Source organism: Periophthalmus magnuspinnatus, chromosome 9, assembly GCF_009829125.3.
Source record: "Periophthalmus magnuspinnatus isolate fPerMag1 chromosome 9, fPerMag1.2.pri, whole genome shotgun sequence".
NCBI classification, from domain to species: Eukaryota; Metazoa; Chordata; class Actinopteri; order Gobiiformes; family Gobiidae; genus Periophthalmus; species Periophthalmus magnuspinnatus.
Genome location: NC_047134.1, coordinates 21,276,216 through 21,296,226, shown reverse-complemented (window position 1 = coordinate 21,296,226; position 20,011 = coordinate 21,276,216). Strand labels below are relative to the sequence as shown.

The following is a 20,011-nucleotide window of genomic DNA, read 5'->3' as shown; positions in this document are numbered from 1 at the left end:
GCCACACATAATTATTTTTATTCCAGAGGCTGTGGGCCATTGGAAATTTGTACATGGGCCGCAATTGGCCCCCGGGCCGGACTTTGGGTATGCCTGACCTATACCTTTGAACAACCTCTTAATTAGTTACTAAGCCTGATTTTTCTTAATTATAAGTATGGCTAAAAACTAATTATAAATGAAGTCTTTGTTCATGCTTTATTAAGACTAAGGTGTAGTTTTTATAAAGCATTACCTAATATTCTCGGCCTGGGAACACCTTGGAATCCCACTGGAGGAGCTGGAGGACGTGTCTGGGGTGAGGGAAGTTTGGGAGTCCCTGCTTAGACTGCTGCCACCGCGACCCGGCTCTGGATAAGCGGAAGAAAATGGATGGATGGATGGATGGATACCTAATATTCTATTATTGCTACTGCTGCTAAAATGTACAAAATCATATCTGATACTACTTTAATTATTGAACATTTAAGTCTCTCTTTAGTATTAGTTTGTCTACATCTCCAAAGCTCAAAAGGCTCTGTTCCACCTTGTGATGTCATTTAGTGGTAGTTTTTAACTTAACAGCTACTTTTTAGCCCCACTTGAACTGCTTTACTCTTCACTCACTTCAAAACGTCAGGTGTTGCTTTTATTTTTTAATATTTATGCTTTACCTTTTGCACAGTTGAGATTGTCCATAGACATGTTTCATTTCCTGGTGCACCAAGGAGTGAACCAGTTTCAATGAGCCTAAAACAATAGCTGTAACGTCAAAGTTTGGCAAACCCAGGGCTGAAATGATCAAATGATTCTAGTGAAGGTGTATGTATCTAGTGTATCTAGTGAGTTTAAAAAGTGGATCATTTCCTTTATTTCCACTTCATGACATCACAAGGAGAAGTGTTTTTAGTTTCAGAGGAGAACATAGCCTAAATATGCAGGGTTTGAGTGTTAAACGTGTGTGAATGAAACAAAACAGAACTCCAGGTCTGTTTGTGATGAGGAAACAACATTATAACAGATCAGAAAAAATATTACAATACAGGACCTTTAACATTCATGAACAGTGAAGCCTCACCTGTAGCTCACTCTTTATGAAAATAAATAACAAAACCTGTTTTGTACCTCGAAATTACCTTATTCTCATTTCGCTGCGGGGGTCACGGCTCAGTTTCATGGTTATTTTGGGGGGTCCCAGCCTGAAAACATTGTGAACCTCAGGCCTATCAATAATGATGTTACTCAGTTTTCATTCATGTATGTTGAAAAATCGGCTTTCTCGATTGTTGCTGTGAGTCAGTGGAATAGTTTGCCAAATGAGATTATAGCATGTACAAGTTTTCAAAGGTTTGCACAGGTGACAAAGGAATGGTTAATATCAAAGCAAATTTGCACTCATTAGTGAATGTGTATGAAAGAAAGAGTATGTGCATATTTGAAACTCAGTGTTTGTGTGTGTGAATAATTTGGTATGGAAGTGTGTGTGTGAGCTGAATGTTTTTAGAAATGTCGTATTTGAATGTGAGATGTGTTGTATTTGATATATGTATCATAGATTTACAGGTTTCTCATCCATCTACACCAAACTTATTTTTACTAAACATCAGCCTGTCCAGGGACTACAGGTGGAAATTAGTATTTATGCTATAACCTGGCACCAGACATCTTTCCTGTTTTTTAAGGTCAATGTAATGTTGTGCACTGTCCCTGTTCAAATAAAAGCATACCATAACATACCATACCAAGTACTTCAGTCTGTCTCATTTTTAAGACTCTCTAAACACTCTGTTCCACCTGGTGATGTCATGAGACGGTCTCTCAGCAGGGTGGGGGCCGGTCCATCGGACAGTGACTCCGGCCAGCTGGCTCCTCACAGCTTACTTATCCTTGTACTTACTCCTGTGCTTGTGTTTGGGATGGGCAGGGCTTGTGAGGACCAGAGTGAGGGAGGGAAAATGAAAAAGTGGGCAGGAACGTGCGATCACTCCTGGTACAGTGCGGAGGAGTATACATGCACAACTGCTTCGTAAGGCCAAGAGGAGTTTAGCTTAGGAAGTGTCATTGTGGTCGATTTTATTCGTTGGATCATGCTGGGAGGAAAGTGGATGCTATTGCTTTGCTGGTGGCATAATGCTATCTGGATGGCAGGTACAATCTATTTAGCATTTAGCATTTTATTAGTGTAAACTTTAAAGTACCTAAAGGGTGGTGTCTAATTCTTGGCATGGCTAACCTAAACAGATTTTTGTAACGCAAGTTGACTGCTGCTACTAGGAATTAGGACGCACTGTAGCTTCATGCGGTTGATTCCTTGTAATGTTTGTGGCGTTTGTGGTTTCATTCACAAATCCTGCAACATATGAATTGTCTGATTGCTAAACTAATATGGTTTTATTATATTACATTGCCGTACAAATTGTGTTCACCTCTGTGTAATGACAAGCTATTTCCTTGTGTGTCCCATCTGCAAATGGCAATAGGAAACAGCTGATCAGTATTAAGGCAATACTGGACTGAATTATTGAATTTTGTTTGCATTTCTGTCGCATGGCTCTCTATGATTTTGAATAGTAATTTGATTTGGGTACATCTGGGTAATGTTGGAGTAGCCTACTGAAGATTGTTATTGTGACCCAGATTTTGATTTCTTTGAATGGTGTGATTCGAAAATAAAGCTAAAAAAAATAGGATAAAGAACATAAATAATAAAATAACCTATTCTGTTTGTTTGTGGTAATATTGAAGATTAAGTTTAAGGTTAAGATTTAAGTTAAAACCCTAATTTGTTTTGGATCATGCTAAAATAATTAAATGTAAAGGTGACGTATTCATCGGTTCAAAAAAATGATTAAAATCTAGCACGAATGCCATAGCAAATAACAACTCAAAACAAAATATTATGTCTTTTGAATGGACAAAAGACCTTAAAATGTCACTTATAAACAGGTACACTTACTTAATTTTGTCAACTTAACTTTTTGACTGTTGCAAGCAGCACAGAAAGTACAAGCAATAGTATTTATAGTAGGAAGTACTGTATAATACCACAAAATAATAACTTTTGAAGTAGTAGTAGTAATAGTAGTAGAGATTGTGAAGTAGTAGCCTATAAGTAGTAGATGTCAACCATCCAGTCAACAGCCAAGCTAATGTTTTTAATTTAATTTTCAAAAAAAGACAGACAGGAATTGATGTTCCAAAATCCATTATATTCACTTAAATCCTGCTTAACTTTGAGTAACTTTGAACCTGTTTCCAACCCAACTTTCCTTTCCCCTACTTCTCCCCAGGAGTACACTGTGAGGTCGACATAAACGAGTGTGACAGCGGCCCCTGCCACAACAACGCCACTTGCGAAGATGGTATCAACTCCTACAAATGCTACTGCCCCCCTCCGTCCGCCCCGGGGCAGGATCCTTGGGGCGGGCCGGAGTGTGACGTGCGATTGATCGGCTGCCAGTTTCACCTGTGCCAAAACAATGCCTCCTGTTTGCCCACGTTAACCAACGATGGAATCCACACCTACATCTGCCTCTGCCAACCTGGATGGACCGGAAAACTGTGCAATACCTCCACGACTTTCTCATTCAACTCGGAAGGCTACGTCCATATGGGAACGCCGGAATTCACCAACAAAACCAAACAAGCAGACATCCGCAACGAGATGCACTTACAATTTCGTTTCAGGTCTACTTTGCCGGATATGGTGTTGTATTTTCGAGGTACCGTTGAAAACTACTTGTACTTGGAAGTTGCCGGAGGAGTACTGCGAGCTAAAGTGAAATCGGGCAAAGTTCTGCAGGCGTCCCACCCTGTACCAGTCAACGATGGGGAGTGGAGAGAGGTTACGGTGACCATGGATGAAAAACTGGTCATGACTTTAAAAGGACCGGGTTGTTTGGAAGGATGCAAAGTCAAAAACGAAGGTTATAATCACTTAATGTTCCTTCAGCTTGGTCTTTTTAAGCAAATGTACATCGGAGGAGCCCCGGCAGAGTTCCTAGCAAGAACTTCAAGCGGAAAGGGGTTCATAGGGTGCATGGAGGACCTGTATGTAGACCATAAGCCTTTACTGCCCCAGGACCTTCTGAGGGAGGAGGTTAGGAGTATGACGCTGGGGTGCACCAAACAGGAGTGGTGTGAGGAGGACCCATGCCAGGGGAGAGGGGAGTGTGTGGACCTATGGGTGCGAGCCAGCTGCCAGTGCCGACGGCCCTACTATGGAGAGACGTGTCAACAAGGTAAGAACAAGCAATGTATTTTAGAGTTTTCAACTCTAAATAGTACTTTTAAAGCCAGTGAGACACATGAGACTACTTTTATTGTATTGTGAGGATAGTATTTTGAGATTTTTTTACATTGTCACAAAATAGACAATAATATATACACACTAAATACTAAAAAAAAATATATATGTGGGATTTATTTGTTTGTATAGATTCATGCTAGAGCACACATACACATATATACTACTTTTTACTGTAACAATCATTTTAATTGGGCAAATGATGTTTTCTGCATTGCCCACAAATGCCACCTGTGCTGTAATGGTTTCCAAATACTTAATGTTTTCCAATTGTAAACATAATCTTGTGTATGTATAAATCATTTATCTTTATATTTCTCATACAAAACACACAGAAAATAGAAAACCGTTACGCGGTTTATGTTCTTCCTCCAGATTTCACTGCTAATTAAGTAGCCAATATTGTGATACTTTGATACATTATAAAGGACTTAGCAGTAGCGTGTCTTGAGCATACACAGCAGACCACTCCCACACTGTGACCTCTGTAAACTTGGAGGATGTGGGAGCAGGTTTATCTGTGATTTAGTTAAAGCAAAGTTAATTTTACAAGATGACGTGTCTGTTCAATGTTTGGCTTTGGGAATTGCTTTACTCCTTTTCCCAAGACATGCAGGACTATATATGGCCCATCCACTTACCTATATGTCACTGGATTAAAAAGAACATTATCAAGCAGGTAGGGCCCACTTGTCTCCATGGAAATGTTGCTTTGCCTGAAATATTCCATAGTATGCCATTAAATGAATGCATGTATTCAATTACCAATTTCTAGAACAGGGGTGTCCAAACTATGGCCTGCGGGACAAATGCAACCCTCAGACCAATTTTTATTGGCCCTGTGGCCTTCAGTTGAACTAGCCCAATTGATCATAATCAGTACTTTTTAAAGGAAATCTGAGTAATCCTACCAATATAACCCAAATAACGTCACATTACATTGTCATACAGACCTAATATTAATATTTCAAGTCCTATTTAAAGTATAAGGTCAAAACTATGTCAAATACATCCATCTGAATTGTCCACCATATTAACCACTGGCCCTACGTGTAGAATATTTTTCACAATAAGGCCCTCAGTGAAAAAAGTTTGGGCACCTTCTAGAAAATACATTAAAAACATTCTATCTGTAACATGGTCTCTACGAAGATAAATGCGTTTCATGTCATACTGTGGAATTTTGAGGAAACAAGCCAAAAAGTTATATAATGAAGATCCACGCAATTGGCATCTGATCTTAATCGATTATTCAGATTTATCCCAGTATTTATTCATCATATTTTCTTTTGTCAAACTTTTCCCCCCTTTTATCTGTCTTTTTCACACCAAGATATGACTAAACATGTGTGTTAGCCTACTCATGTTAACTGTAAGGGTACTGATAGCTTATAACTGCTTTGGAATTTCAAAAAGTTGGCCAAAACCGCTACTATCAGGAATGATCACTTGACCTACCACATATAACTATGGTAACTATGTAAACATTGGTTGCTGTTTCTTTGATGAATTAACAAACTTGATTCTGTTTTAGATTTCATCCTCCCAGAACTCATGGAATTTAACTATCTCTCTGTTTCCAGAATACCCATCTTGGACATTTGGACAGGAAAATTCTACTAGCTACGCCGCCTTTGCCATCGCCGAGAGCCACGGAGAAAACTTCACAATTTCATTCCTCTTACGCTCACTAAAACACAACGGCCTATTGCTCCAGCTCAGGCGAGAAGAAAAGCCGTACCTAACCATTTATCTCAAGGAAGGAACCGTGGCCATATACAGCCCCCACACCACCCTGCTCTCCGAAGCCAAGTTTGTTACCGACGGCAACAATACATTAGTAACATTAAAGGTGCAATACGGCCACGTGGTGTTTCCAAAAGCGGGGAACCATCGCGCCTTAGGTAACGTTACGATTGAAGCTGGCGATGTAGCGTATCTTGGAGGTTTGCCCCCTGAAAAGAATATGAATGCCTGGGGAGGACATTTTAAAGGATGTCTTCAAGATGTGAGGATCGACGACAAACATTTTACCACTGCAGAAGATACAGAAAATGAGGAGAATTATCTGGTTCTACTAAAGGAAAATGTCCTGGAGGGATGCCATAGTGATGACACATGCAAGGTAAGGCAATATATTATAAAGACTGAACAGTTTTGATGGGAAAACAATTGACTGGTTTAAAATTCATGAAGGGCCTGTACCTGATTTTGAACTTTAGGTAAGGAATGTGTTTTAGTTTGAACCTCACCCACTTAGTCCTTTATGCCACTGTCATAATGCACCACGACACAGAAACAACAGCCTGGGATAGTGTCTTGCTGTTGTTCCCACACGGTTCTCATCAATCTCCACCCACTTTGTGCTCTTTTCTGTCTCTATATAATGCACCGTGACAGCGAAGCAACTCGGATAGTGTCAGACAGTTGTTTTCCCATGATTCCAAGTTAGCAAACAAATGTATCTGATTATATGAAAACTGGTGTCTTTGTTAATAGCATCTGTATTAGATATTACTCCATTCAGTCAAAAAAAAAAAGAAAAAAACAGTCTTCTGAAAAAGTATATTTATTTCAACCACACGAAATAAAAATTCAGTACAAGCCCTGTAAGAATCGTGTTTCAGGAGGTCTAAACTAAGGGGTTTGCCCAGGGGTGTCCAAACTTTTCTCATTAAGAGCTGAGGGTCGATTGAGGGCCATAGAGTCGTCGTCAGTACAGTGAATACTTCAAATCTGTGCGTTTATTACGAGTTAGACTGAACCACTAGACCTTTATTCATGCTCATCCTCAGCGGGGACACATTAAATATTTGAGATGGGCAGTAAGTAGATATATATAGAAATGTACAGTAAAAAGTACTGTTTAAGGTAATATGGGCCAATTTTATCCACAATTAGATCCCGTTTAAAACCTTGTGTTGTCAAATGAAATGGGCATAGCTTGTGTGGCATTAGAATATCAGGGTTGCCATTTGTCAAAATACAGTGTATTTTTTGTGCTAGCGCCAAGCCTGGATAAATGGAGCCTCAAGTTTCATGAAAGGGATTTATGTTAATATGAGAATTAGTTCACCCCAGAAAACAGGTGGTTTTGCAATAAAAAGAATATTGGCCATCAACTTTTACATGTTTTTTTTTACATGTAATCACAACAAATGATGTCATGTGATTTTTGTCACTATACACGTCTTGCCTTCCTCATCGCATTAAAGAGTAATAACAGACCATAGATTATTTATGGATTAAGGAAAACATTGATCAGAAATAAGAAAGTAAGCAGTAGTAGTATGCCAGTGTGGTAGTAGTAGAGATAGTAGTTGTAGCAGGTGGTTTGTTTCAGCAGTAGTGAAGTTTAAGTTCAGAGTTTAAACTCTCCCAAATGGGATTAAAGCCAACAAAGTGGACCGTACACTGCCATATGTCAGGGTTATGCACCGATCATTCAGACATCGGATCAAAAAACTGCCTTGTTCAGCATGCACAAAAATGAAATCTTCCTTTCAGATGAAAAGTTAAAACCAATGTCAAACATGTCTTGCTGCTGTGAAATCACGAAGTCCGCATTGCCTACAAACCATTATTAACATTGATCCGGCTGTGAATCCTTTGATCTGCGAGATAGCGTTCAATCCTCTCTGCAGCTAAACACGGCGCTAGAATCAGGCGAGAGAATTTACAACAAGCGATCACTACGTTAGCCTAATCCACCCATCTGTCTTCCCCTTTGCCCAGAATGCACCCTGCCTCAACGGTGGACACTGTGAGGTCACCTGGAATGACTTCAGGTGTAAGTGTCCCAGTAACTTCGCCGGTCGCGTCTGCCAAACCCGTCTGTGGTGCATGGACAACCCGTGTTTCAAAGGAGGGCGCTGTGTAGACCTACAGGACGGATACGAGTGTGAGTACAGTAGTAATCCAAATGCACTCACTCAACAGGTCGAGTCGCGCCAGGTAAAAGGCAAGTTTGTTTAATTCGGCTTTTAATTAACGCTGCAGACTAGACAAGGGTTCCTCGAAATGGATAGTGCAGGTCCAATAATAGACCTGAGAGAAATAGCTAGTGGAACATGTGAGGTGAACTCGAAGGTATCTTGTCCCTAGACACACCAACAGGTGGAGATTGAACCGCCAACAGGCGAGGCAGTGGGTAGTTATACCAATTGAGCTACTGTTACTACGGTCAAAGCAGTTTTCAGAGCAGTGATCCTCAGATATTAACTAAATGCTTTTTAATCGTATTAACTATGCCTCATCATCATTGTCCTTTAATTTGTTTTCATTCTTTGACAATATAACCAGCATTTTTTTGTTTCAACACACATTACATATCAGAAAAACCCATCTTAACACACTAGCACTAGAGTGCAAAACAGTGTTAGTTGCAGTAGCACAATAGTACACTAAAAAACAAATACAGCTAAATTAGATGAAGACGGTTCAAATAGCAACAGATAATTTATGTAATTTAATGTGAACATGACAACATAAATTTAAAAAGCTTAAGGTCCGCTGCACGATTTTCTCCATCTGTAATGAAAATGTACTGGGGTAAATATTGTGTGATAACTTCTGGGTCACAACTCTCACAGTGGGACAGGGCAGAAATTAAACTTAGAACTGCCGTCCAACCAAGTCGAGCTGAGCTTAGTATTGAGCAATAACTAATGTAATAGAAACACAGCTAGCATTTGGCATTAGCCAATGCTAACCAGTTCAACTACTCCTAGACCCTGATACTGGCCTAGACTCAGGTCTCTGCACTGGCTTCCAGTAGAGACTAGACTTTAAAGCAGCTCTGCTTGTGTACTTGTACGTTGGTCCTAGGCCATAGAAAGACATCTCCAACATGTTAGAGCCATATGAACCATCTCGCACTTCGAGGACCTCAGGGACCGGCCTCCTGCTCGTGGCCAGAGTCAGGACTAAACATGGGGAGTCAGCATTTCAGTTTTATGCAGCTAAAACCTGGAACAGTCTTCCTGAAGATGTGTGACAGGCCTCTACTTTGACAATGTTTAAATCCAGGCTCAAAACAGTTCTGTTTAGCTGTGCATACGACTGAAAGGTTTTTATTCTGTACTCTCCTGTTTTATCATTAATTTTATGATGATTATTTACAAATACAAATAAATAAACTTGCCTTGCCTAGACAAACTTTAGTCATAGCCATGATTGATAGTTTCATCTATCTATCATGTGAATTCAGGCTGTCTTATGAGTTCAAATTCCCAAATTTTAATGACATCCAAAATCTTTTACAAGGACAAAAAAATGCTGTTGATGCCGGGTTTATGACGTCATGTATCCAAATACATTTTTCAAAACAGAACAGAAGTTTGCCAATCCAAATATGACTTCATTATAACAGAAGATTCACATCTATTTGTGTTTACAGGTTTGACAGAAGCCATCTTGCAGGACAACTCTCTTCAGTATGCATCTAATGGTTCTTTGCTCAGCCCGGTCACCAGCATCACCCTGGATTTACGAACACGAGACGAGAACGGCATCCTACTCCGCGCCGACGGCAAAACCCAAGTGTTCTGTTTGGGCCTGCTAAACTCCACTCTGTTAGTCAAAATGGACAGCGGTACTGGATCTGACCTTTTAGCCTTTACTAGCGATCAAATCATTTCAGATGGCGCATGGCATAACGTCCAACTTAGCATGGCTGACCCCGAAATGCCCGTGTCTCGCTGGCGCCTTACTGTGGACGGAAACCGAGCTGGCAGTAGCTTCGGAAATGGTGGAAACCTCAACTTCCTGAATGACACTAAAATCTGGTTAGCTGAGAAGTACACCGGTTGCCTGGGAGAAGTTAGAGTAGGCGGAGTCTATCTTCCTCTAATAAAAGTAGCCGAGGTTCCTCAAGCTAGTCGGTTTATGCGATTAGGTGGGCACGAACCAGATGTTGGATGCAAAGGTGCTCCGATCTGCGATTCACAGCCTTGTTTGAACAACGGGGTGTGCCAAGATCAATTCAATGAGTTCAATTGTAGTTGTAGTCCGGGATGGGAGGGCATCCTGTGTGAAAATGACATAAATGAGTGCGAATATAAACTCTGCATCTATGGAACATGCACAGATTTGATGGCAGACTACAGGTGCGATTGTGAGCCCGGATACATAGGGAAGAATTGTGATGAAGAAGTGGACAACTGCCTGGAGTTCAGTTGTGTGAATGGAGGGACGTGTGTGGAGACAATGGGGACACACACCTGCTCATGTCCTCAAGGGTACATTGGAAAACGCTGCCAGTGAGTAGATATCTGAACTCTGTGTTTCTACTGTTGATTTTTAACAATATAATATCATAACCTGTTAAACGTCCTTGATCAGCCCTAAATAAATATATTCTGTAGCATTTTTTATCTAATTATTTTATGTTAATCTAAATGAAATGGACTTTAAGAAGATCTGGAAAAATTGACTTTTCCTTTGGGATCAGGAATTCTTTGTCTTTTTTTTTTGTATATATATTGGACTTGAGGTTAATTTAATAATACTTAGTTTTGGTTCTGGGACAGTTGAGTCTGACTATAGACCATACTATACCAAAAACACAATCATTATCTCCAGACAAATTTGAAACTCCATCACTTGAACTTGAAAATCTAATAGCAGTTCACTAGACATTCTTTTGAATTTCAATGCTTTTTGTGTCCATTAGGTGGCGCTATCCTCCAGTCTCATGTGACATAAACACCCCCTGTGAAAATGGCGGTGTGTGTGTTGGAGGGGACATGGGAGGAAACTGCACCTGTAAACCTGGGTACACTGGCTCCAGGTCAGTACGAGACACTCGCACATCTACTCTGTAAAACTGTCGAAAGATGGCGGCCTGTACGATACAAGGCATTGTTCCCTACTACTACTATACTATATTAAAACTTAAATATTACAATGAAAGATATTACAATGAAAGATAATACTATAGATATAAACATCTCAGTAAACTCTTCTAAAAGGCATACCCATAAAACTATACTATGACTAAATAATACAAAGAAATGCAATATGCAGGCTGATATTTCAAACGTTAACATACCACACATACTTGTGCTAAAAAAGTATGTACATTTTCTACAGTCCCTCTGGTCTGTGTGTAGTATGCCATCTCTCTGGTGTGAACTGTCTGCGACCTGTGAGCAGAAGTCAGAGGTCATGGCGAGCACTTCCTGTCAGCCGGAGTGATGGTTTGTGTTGTGATGTGTTACAGGTGTGAGACAGAAATAGACGAGTGTATGTCGAGCCCCTGTCTGAACGGAGCCACCTGTCTGAACCGACTTAACCGCTTCCAGTGCATCTGCGCCCCGGGCTTCAGCGGCAAGCTCTGTGACAGCACCGTGAGTTATTTTTCCAGATGGGGTGGTTGGTCATTTTACATTTATTTTTATTTGATTGGGGCAGTGCATGTTAATGAGCAGACATGATTCAACATGAATGTAAACACACTGGATTACAGCTAAAGGCTAATTTCCATCTGATGTCCCAAGAAAAAAATACAAAAACGACATTCTTTATTTAAGGCTTTATTGGCTCCTAAACATGTTTTTTTGTCAACTTGGTGATTGTATTTTTAGTTTTAGAACATAAAATACTGCCTATGTTCATAAAATATACTTTAAATGCAAGAAGCGAAGGTTCTGAAAAATGTTGAATTGCGGTTAAATGATTGCGGTTAAAGTAAACATTTTTTACTGTTCATATTCTGAAACATGAACAGTTAAAGTGATGTTTAACACTGTTTGTAAATGTCTAAACTACAGGTACAACAAGATGTATGTTTTCTTTTTCAGTGTCTGCATCAACTTAAATTGTGAATTGTGATATAAGAGGTTTATTTACAAGTGAATAGATTTTCTTTAGAGCTCCCTTTTTCTAGAAATGATGCATGAAAAAAACAAAAAACAATGCTGCGCTGAGACTGTGGAGAAGACTTTTGGTTTATTTTCTGTGTCTCTAACTGTGGGAGAAAATTAATCTGAGTGACTTCTGAAAACTCAGAGGGAAATGACCAAGTGCACAGGGTTACAGACAGAACGCACAATGAACAAAGCTATAAAAATACAGAACATGATCTGCACACACTCACACACAAATGAATAGAAAACACAAAAGCTCCTCAACATCTCCTAATTGAATTACTGAATTAGACTTAAAGAAACATTATAGCATAACAGGGCAGCATCTTGAATGTATTCACTTTGACTAAAAACACCAAAAAGTCACAATCTTGTCTTTTCATGAGTTTTATTTTGTCTGTGTAATCGTTGATTCATACGCTCCCCTTACTATTCACAAACACACCCTGTATAAGTTGGAGCGTATATAGCCACTCAATTTCAATCAATCAAACTTTCAAGAGCTTCTCATTAAAAATGTAAGCCAATTTGCTTTGCCGTCAATGTTAAAAACATTGCCACTTGCTCTTCCAAGCACCCCAAACCACTCTGTCATAGCAAGATTGCTATTTGGTTTTTAACTATTTGGGTGGCTACATATGCTCCAACTTATACATATATATATGTGATTGTGTAATCGTTGATTCATACTTTGCCTTTACTATTCACAGATAAAAAAAATAAAAATAAACTTATGAAAAGACAAGATTTCGCTTGTCGCTCAGGGCTTCTGTATTTGACTGAGCCCCCACACTTAGGCTAGGAACATTGTATCACATCAAAATTTTATGTACTTACATTTTGATAGTAAAATGACAGTAAAAAGTATTTTGATCATTTGAGCCAATTCAGCAGGAAGCCGGAGGGCCAGCAAAAAATTGTGTGAGGACTGCATTTGGCCCCTGGGCTATAGTTTGAACCCCCCTGCTGTGGGTCTTTCATAATGCAGTCGCTGAAGTAGAAATGCTTTGTCCTGGACTAATGACTCATGTCTTTGCTGTGGTCATTCTTCTGCATTAGGTCCTGGACCTTAAATAGGTCTCTCTCTCTGTGCTGCTGTGCTTGTGTCCTGTGTTTCCTGGACTTTCGGTTTGATTTGTATTTTCTTCAGGACTGTCCTCTTAGCTTCTCAGGATTCTTCTTCTGAACAGTAAACTCTGCATCTTGGTGTGACAGGAATGTTGATTTTCTGTGGGACTGAAGATTATAAACTCTAGTTCCTCTGTACTCCTCAGGACTCTCCTCCCAGAGACTCTGTCCAGAGCAGAGGGTCTGTTTCTCTTCTCACTCCTCTTTTCAATCACCCTGGGACATTTGGGCGGGGTAGGAGCAGAGTCAGGGTCAGAGGTCATGCAACATGGCCGCTGTTTCTTAATTCCTCTCCACTTGGACATACTGATGTTTGGGAGGGGTAGGAACACGGTCAGGGTCAGAGGTCATCCAGTTGGGACCAGGACATTTGGTGCCTCTTCTCTGACTAAAGTTCTTGCTCCAGTTTGTGGATGGAGACCCATAGTTGGGGACAGTTGTCCTGAAGGACACAGTGAAAGGCTCAGAGCAAAGCAGACACACTGACTGGTGGAAGAGGATAGATGTCATTTAAGGAACAAGAAATATAACATTTAAATGTAATTATACAAGATTATAAACATTTTGCTTACTTCCATTCATTACCTTCTGCACAGAGCCTTTGCAGAAAGTAATGAAAAAAACCCATTACGTACAATATAATGGATGACACAGTGCATCAAAGTTGGATCCAAAAAAAAAAAAAAAAAAAAGTTTTAAAGTGATTTTGCTTTTAACAGTGTGGTGGACTGGTTTTATCTTGTTCTCCTTCAGTTGCCTGTCAGGGCAAATGTAATATGGGGCTGGTCACTTTCAGGAGAAAGTTTGCTCTGCTCAAAATTTTAGAACTCATGACACTAACAACAGATCCATCATTTATATTTTTATCATTGAAACAATAACTTGCAGGCTATTCACCTTCAGCTCATACAAAGCATGTAACCACTTCTGTTTAGCTGTGAGCCAGCAACTGTTTTTCACACTTTATAGATTCACACTGAGGGAGAATAACATTTTTTAATTCTTCTTTGACACTTTATTGAGGTAAAGGCAGCAGGCAGATATCACCAGACATGATGTGTTGTCTCTTATGAGCGATAAGTAGTCTTATGTGGTTGAGGCACTAGCCACTCAAGTTCAGTTGTGATGGTAGTTCCTTTGCTAAAGTCTTAAGAGCACTGACTATGTACCTGTTAAGAATCCACAGATGATTAGGGGCTGTTTTATCATTAGGGGCCAACGGAGAAGGACATGTCACACATTGGTGGATTGTGCTACTTAAACTATGAATCTTAAACTTTGAATCAGATGCACAAAAACAACAGGAGTACAGCACTGACGTGTCCACATGTTTTTGGTCAGACTGACTATTTTTCCTCACTTACCGCCAGCACTTCAAAGCTGCACTAAAATGAGGATGCCAACTGAAACAGATGGATTATTTTGTCTATAACAACCATCAACTTTAACCCGTCACTGCACATGATGAAAACTAAAGGGTACATTTACTGTGTACGTGCTAAGTGTATTGGGCACGCTAAAAAGAAGATGCTCTTATAGAAGCTTTACAGACGCAGGGCAGATTTTGCTCCTGTACGGTGACAGTGCGCCTGTTGCAAGTAGATATTCGAATTGTGATGGGAATAACAGTTTCTAATGGTAAATCAGGTGCAACACGCAATTTTTCAGTTTACACTAAATATATACATGTGTGTGGGGTTTTTTTTGTTGTTTTTTTTGTGGCAACGCTAAACATGAGATAGATTAACTATGTTAATGCAGATCTGCTCCAGCTCCTTTAGAGCTCTGCTGGTCTTTTGTATAAAGAAATTGAAAAAATGCAAGACACATATATTCATTTAAAAGACTAGTATTACTCCAAATTTTAATTGAAAAGCAAAAAGACTTTTTGGACATTTTAACCATGTTAAAACATTGTGCTCTCATCAAAAACATACTTGGAATTTTATTTTTGTTTCATTAATCCCGTTTAACAAAACATCCTCAATATTCCAATTGTTTGTTTTGTCACGGGTAGAAAGAGATTTCCTTATTGTATTAAGTCCATAAATCATCGCCAGACTTGCTATGAGCATATCATCAAACTGTGTTCATCACAACTCCATGGTTATGTCTTGCTTACAGACAGGATTGAAAGTAATATGTATTTTCTATAGGCATTATTTTCTGTTCTTGAAATGCCAACACAAATGTACTCAAGAGCATGTTTAAATGCCAGTAACAATACAATTAAGGCAGAATATTTTACCATTAAGTTACACTGCAGTAAATACCAAGGTTATGTTTTCCAAAGTAGTTTAAAAAGTACTTGTAATCACTTCCATCATGTGCACAATTGAAATAAAATCTTACAATAGTTCCTCATTTGTGTTTTACTGTGTTACAGCAAGAGGAGCAGAAGGAGCGAATCCCGTGGCTGGCTGTTACCATCCCTCTCACCACCCTGTGTGCTCTCCTGGCCATATTAGCTGTCTTCTTCCTGGTGATGACAGCCCGAAAGAAGCGCCAATCCGAGGGTACCTACAGCCCCAGCTCACAGGAAGTAGCCGGAGCCCGACTTGAGATGGGCAGCGTGCTCAAGGTACCCCCTGAGGAGAGGCTAATATAACATCAACTTGGCTCACCGGCACAGGATATGGCCTGGTAAAGAGGACCACGCATGGATATTACAGTAGGTCCAAGAGGTCTGGAGGATTTTCTGGATGTGAGGATGAAACTAGGACCCAACCAGGACTAAACCAGTGCTAAACCGATACAGTACATGTTCTAAAACAGCACTGCATCATGTCCAGTTTAAAATGGATGGATCCAGATCTACAGTGGGACAAAAACAGGACTAACCCAAGACTTAAGCAAGGATTGAACCACAAAATTAAGTTTAAGTACAAAAAGGATTGAAACCAGGACTAAACATTTCAAAAGTTAGGTGTGACTGTGAACTACAGAAGCTCCAGTGGGACATAAATAGGGGCTATATCATGGCTATATTTGCTTGGAAGGATCTACTAAACACTGTATAACCAATAGACTTTAATGGGACAGATTCATTTGTTAAAAAAAAAGAAGGATTTTTTTTTTAAGACAAAGAAAGAGGCTGACAATCTCTTGCTGAATTGGAGTTTACACTGGATGGGAACTCACTGAAGACTTGTATTATAATATATTGTTCAAGGAATGGAATACATGACAATATTTTGGATGTAAATATTGTGTCAATGTTTTACTCCAACTATGAACATCACTGGAGTTTATAAAGGCTGAACTCTGTCAGATCACTGCATTGTAAATATTTGTATTGCAAAGTTGAAGTCACTGTGTTTTGATGCGATTGCTATCAAAATGTCTTTGCTTTCTTATCTATTTATTGCGAAGGTTTTACATATTTTTTACGTTTTCCTCAGTAGAGTGATGCATTAACTCAGCTCTATATCTGATGCCACTGGACTTAAAGGTGCTCCTAACTGTCGCCATTCTGTTTCAACTTGAAGTACTTTCACTTTTTCAGCTGTTTTTTCTTTTACCTTTCAGAGGCCCCAGATTTTATCACCAACTGAATCTGGCAGTGTCAAAAATGAGGAAGTGCATTACAGCTAAAACACAAAACTAAATAGTTATTCCACTACTGAATTGTATTTTTTGGAATATTTTATGTTTAATATGAAACAATATAAGATCTAATCCGGTGTCACGTAAAAAAAAAAAAAAAAAAAGAAAATTTGACCTTAAATAAATCTATGATGTCACCTTTTTCCATTTAGATATTTTATGCTGAAATATAGTACACATATTAAAAACATAAAATAGTGAAATGGAAAAATATGAAGTCATACATTTGTTTAAAGTCAACATTTCTTTTTCTTTTCTTTCTTTTTTTTGTGCAAATTAGCTGAAGTGACCCAGGTCACTTGGTAGAAAAATTTGGGAACGATTTTATTTTATTTTTTTTTCATATTGTAATAATGCCGAAAAAAGGCTACCAAAAATGTTGTATTGTCCCTTTAAAAAATACGGTAATGTCTTATAATAACTATACTTTAAACACACTTAATAAAGCATGAACAAATACTTAATTCATAATGAATAAATGGTTTATTAAGACTGATTCAGGCTTAGTAACTGGTTAATTATAAGCCTAACTCCTAACCGTAGCTGAAGCCGTTACTAAGCCTGACTCGTAATACCGGCTTTATTAATGAAGGTGTAGTTATTATAGAAGTTGTACCAAAATGATACACCCCTGAATTGTAACAGTGCCTTTTGAATGTGCTTTTGCTGATGACCTTTTTGCTTTGTATTTATATGATTTTGTACACAGACAGAGATGGAGAAGTAGTGTTATCGTGTACAGACGGGTAGTGACGTGACACTGGAGTGGTTATTCAGCTGTGCCATGTACAGCTCAGACTATGCACAGTGTTGTGACTTTGTCTTATTTTACTTGATTCAGTTGTGATATTTCTGTTCTGTTCAGTTGTGTAAAAGGTTTTTGTTGTAAATTCTCTTTTGTTGTGCGTTTTGTAAATAGTTTTAGCAGATTTTCAGTGTCACTGGATTTGTTTTCATAAAACAATAAAACCCAGATAAACTATAAACTATCATTGAGCGTGTTTCTGCAAAATAATATGGTCAAGTAAAAGTGTAATTAATATATATATATATATGCATTTATCTCTCTCAAATATTCTGTCCTGTCTTTCATAAAGGCAGAAGAGAATATTTCTGTCTTTGATTTCTGTCCCACAGAGAGAGGGGCGGACGAGGGGGAGAGGGGAGAGCAGTACTGGCATAAGGCTTCACAGCAGAAACAGATGTTTCTAAGAATAAATGAATTTCAAATGGTAATGTGGCACAAATTTAGACACCAGAATAGTATGCCAAACCAAATCATTTAATTATCAGGATCATAATCAAGTTATTTATTTATTTATGTATTTATTTATTTGATATGGACATAGCTATTACATTGGACAAAACAGATGCCTTCTTTAAACTGTTTCAGCCACAGTTTCAGACCAGTTTCAGACACCTGTTAAAGCTGTTTAGGTCAGTCTGTAGTGTTAGGTCAGAGGGAAGAGTCCAAGAGAAGAGAAGATGGACTGTCCAAAAGATGGTCTGATCTTTGGAAGTGCACATTCCCCTCTGGCACCTATTTCTGGATCCAGTCCCAAGTCTGGATAAATACAGATTTTATTTTATTTTTTTCTGGCCTGAACGCTTCACTGGAGAGGAGCAGCGAGAGGGCAATAACAACCACACATGTGCAACAACTCAAACCAATACCAATACATTTGTCCTCATGTGTACGACAATGGTTTGGCATACTGTCATTGTGTCCTTGAGCAAGACACTTCAGCCATAGTGATGGTTCTTAGAGGCTGGAAACCATTTTATTCATTTATTTTTATCACACACACAAAGTTGGATTTTAAGTTGTCCAGCAAGATGAATTCTCGTGAAACCACAGAGCAACATAGTGCCAAAGGTGAAGCGCCCAAACGAACCCAAACAAACATGGAGCTGGATTTCAGAAGAGGGTAGGTGCTTGGTGTATTTGTGGACGGCTTCTCTTCCAACTGGATTTAATATAAGTTTGATTTCAAGGCTTCTTCGACTATTGGGATACTTAGACCAATCAGCTTCAAGTATTTGACATGATGCATACTATCAACTAGCCTTTGAGCAAGACACTTCAGTCCAGTACAGTATATTCCTTTGCAATCACGCTGGGGGTGCTCTACATGTATGTGTATGGCGGAATGTTCAGAAGTTTCCATAGTGACACAATACACACACAAACACTGCAAAAAGAAAAAAAATTAAGATATTCTGAAAACTCAAGAACAACAGTCCTGTTTAAGTCTTTGATTTTCAACAAAAAAATGAGAGTGACTAACTGAAAAAAAACTGCTGACTAACACTATCTAGCTTGTAACCGTAATGTTATTTGAGCGGGACTTGTTCCGCCTAAGTCAGTCCTCTGAGCTTTGTTTCAACATGATCTGACCATAGATTAAAGTCTAACAAAGCCTCAGACAGAGCAGTGCCTACAGTTAGCGTCACATCTCCAGAGAAATTTGATGACATCAGCAGTTGCGAAGTATCAATAGGCTACTGCTGCGCTGCCTCCCCCTCCACCACGACCTCCACCAGCACCACCAGCACCGCTCCTAAACCCTTATTACAGCAATTTCTACTTTTCCCATCACTACATTAAAACATCAGCCACTTCACCGGGCACCCCCGCGACACTCTGACACGTATTGACACGGCGGCATACAAATAAACTTTATAAGACTTGTGCACCCACCCACCCACCCCCAGCCCCCCACCCACTATCAGCACCACCACCACCTAACCCCTCCTGTACTCCCCCCATCCTCCTCCTCCCCCCCGTATGCCCTGGATGGCTGGCTCCGGGTGACAGCGCTGACAGACGAGCCCCTGTTCTGCGGGTTAGTGGCGGTGTCTGCCGTGTCAGCCGTCAGCACGCAGACTCCGGGCCTAATGAGGGAGACTATAGCCGGCGCGCCTTTCCCTCCTCCGTGTCAGGCGAGGCGCGGGGACCCTCGACAAATCAGCGGTGCGTCACAGAGAGGGCCCGCGCAAATGATATGTTGACAAATGCAGATATTTCACTTTTAATTGACACTAAGAGACGGAGATGATCCGGCTGCCAGGGCTTCTGAGGAGACAAGGACGAGACAAGACGGCGACGGGAGGGGGAGGAAGA

General features: G+C 39.7%; 1 protein-coding gene across 1 annotated transcript in view; it reads left to right on the top strand.

Moving 5' to 3' along the window:
• The window catches only part of LOC117376143 (protein crumbs homolog 1-like), a 33,676-nt gene extending 17,780 nt beyond the window's left edge, over positions 1-15,896 (top strand). Inside the window, exons 7-13 of the mRNA XM_033972550.2 lie at positions 3,270-4,220; positions 5,869-6,410; positions 8,021-8,186; positions 9,684-10,545; positions 10,959-11,075; positions 11,508-11,634; positions 15,668-15,896. Coding sequence (XP_033828441.1) covers positions 3,270-4,220; positions 5,869-6,410; positions 8,021-8,186; positions 9,684-10,545; positions 10,959-11,075; positions 11,508-11,634; positions 15,668-15,889 — 2,987 coding nt within the window. The 3' untranslated portion in view covers positions 15,890-15,896. The remainder of the gene's footprint in view (positions 1-3,269; positions 4,221-5,868; positions 6,411-8,020; positions 8,187-9,683; positions 10,546-10,958; positions 11,076-11,507; positions 11,635-15,667) is intronic.
• Positions 15,897-20,011: the final 4,115 nt, after the last annotated feature.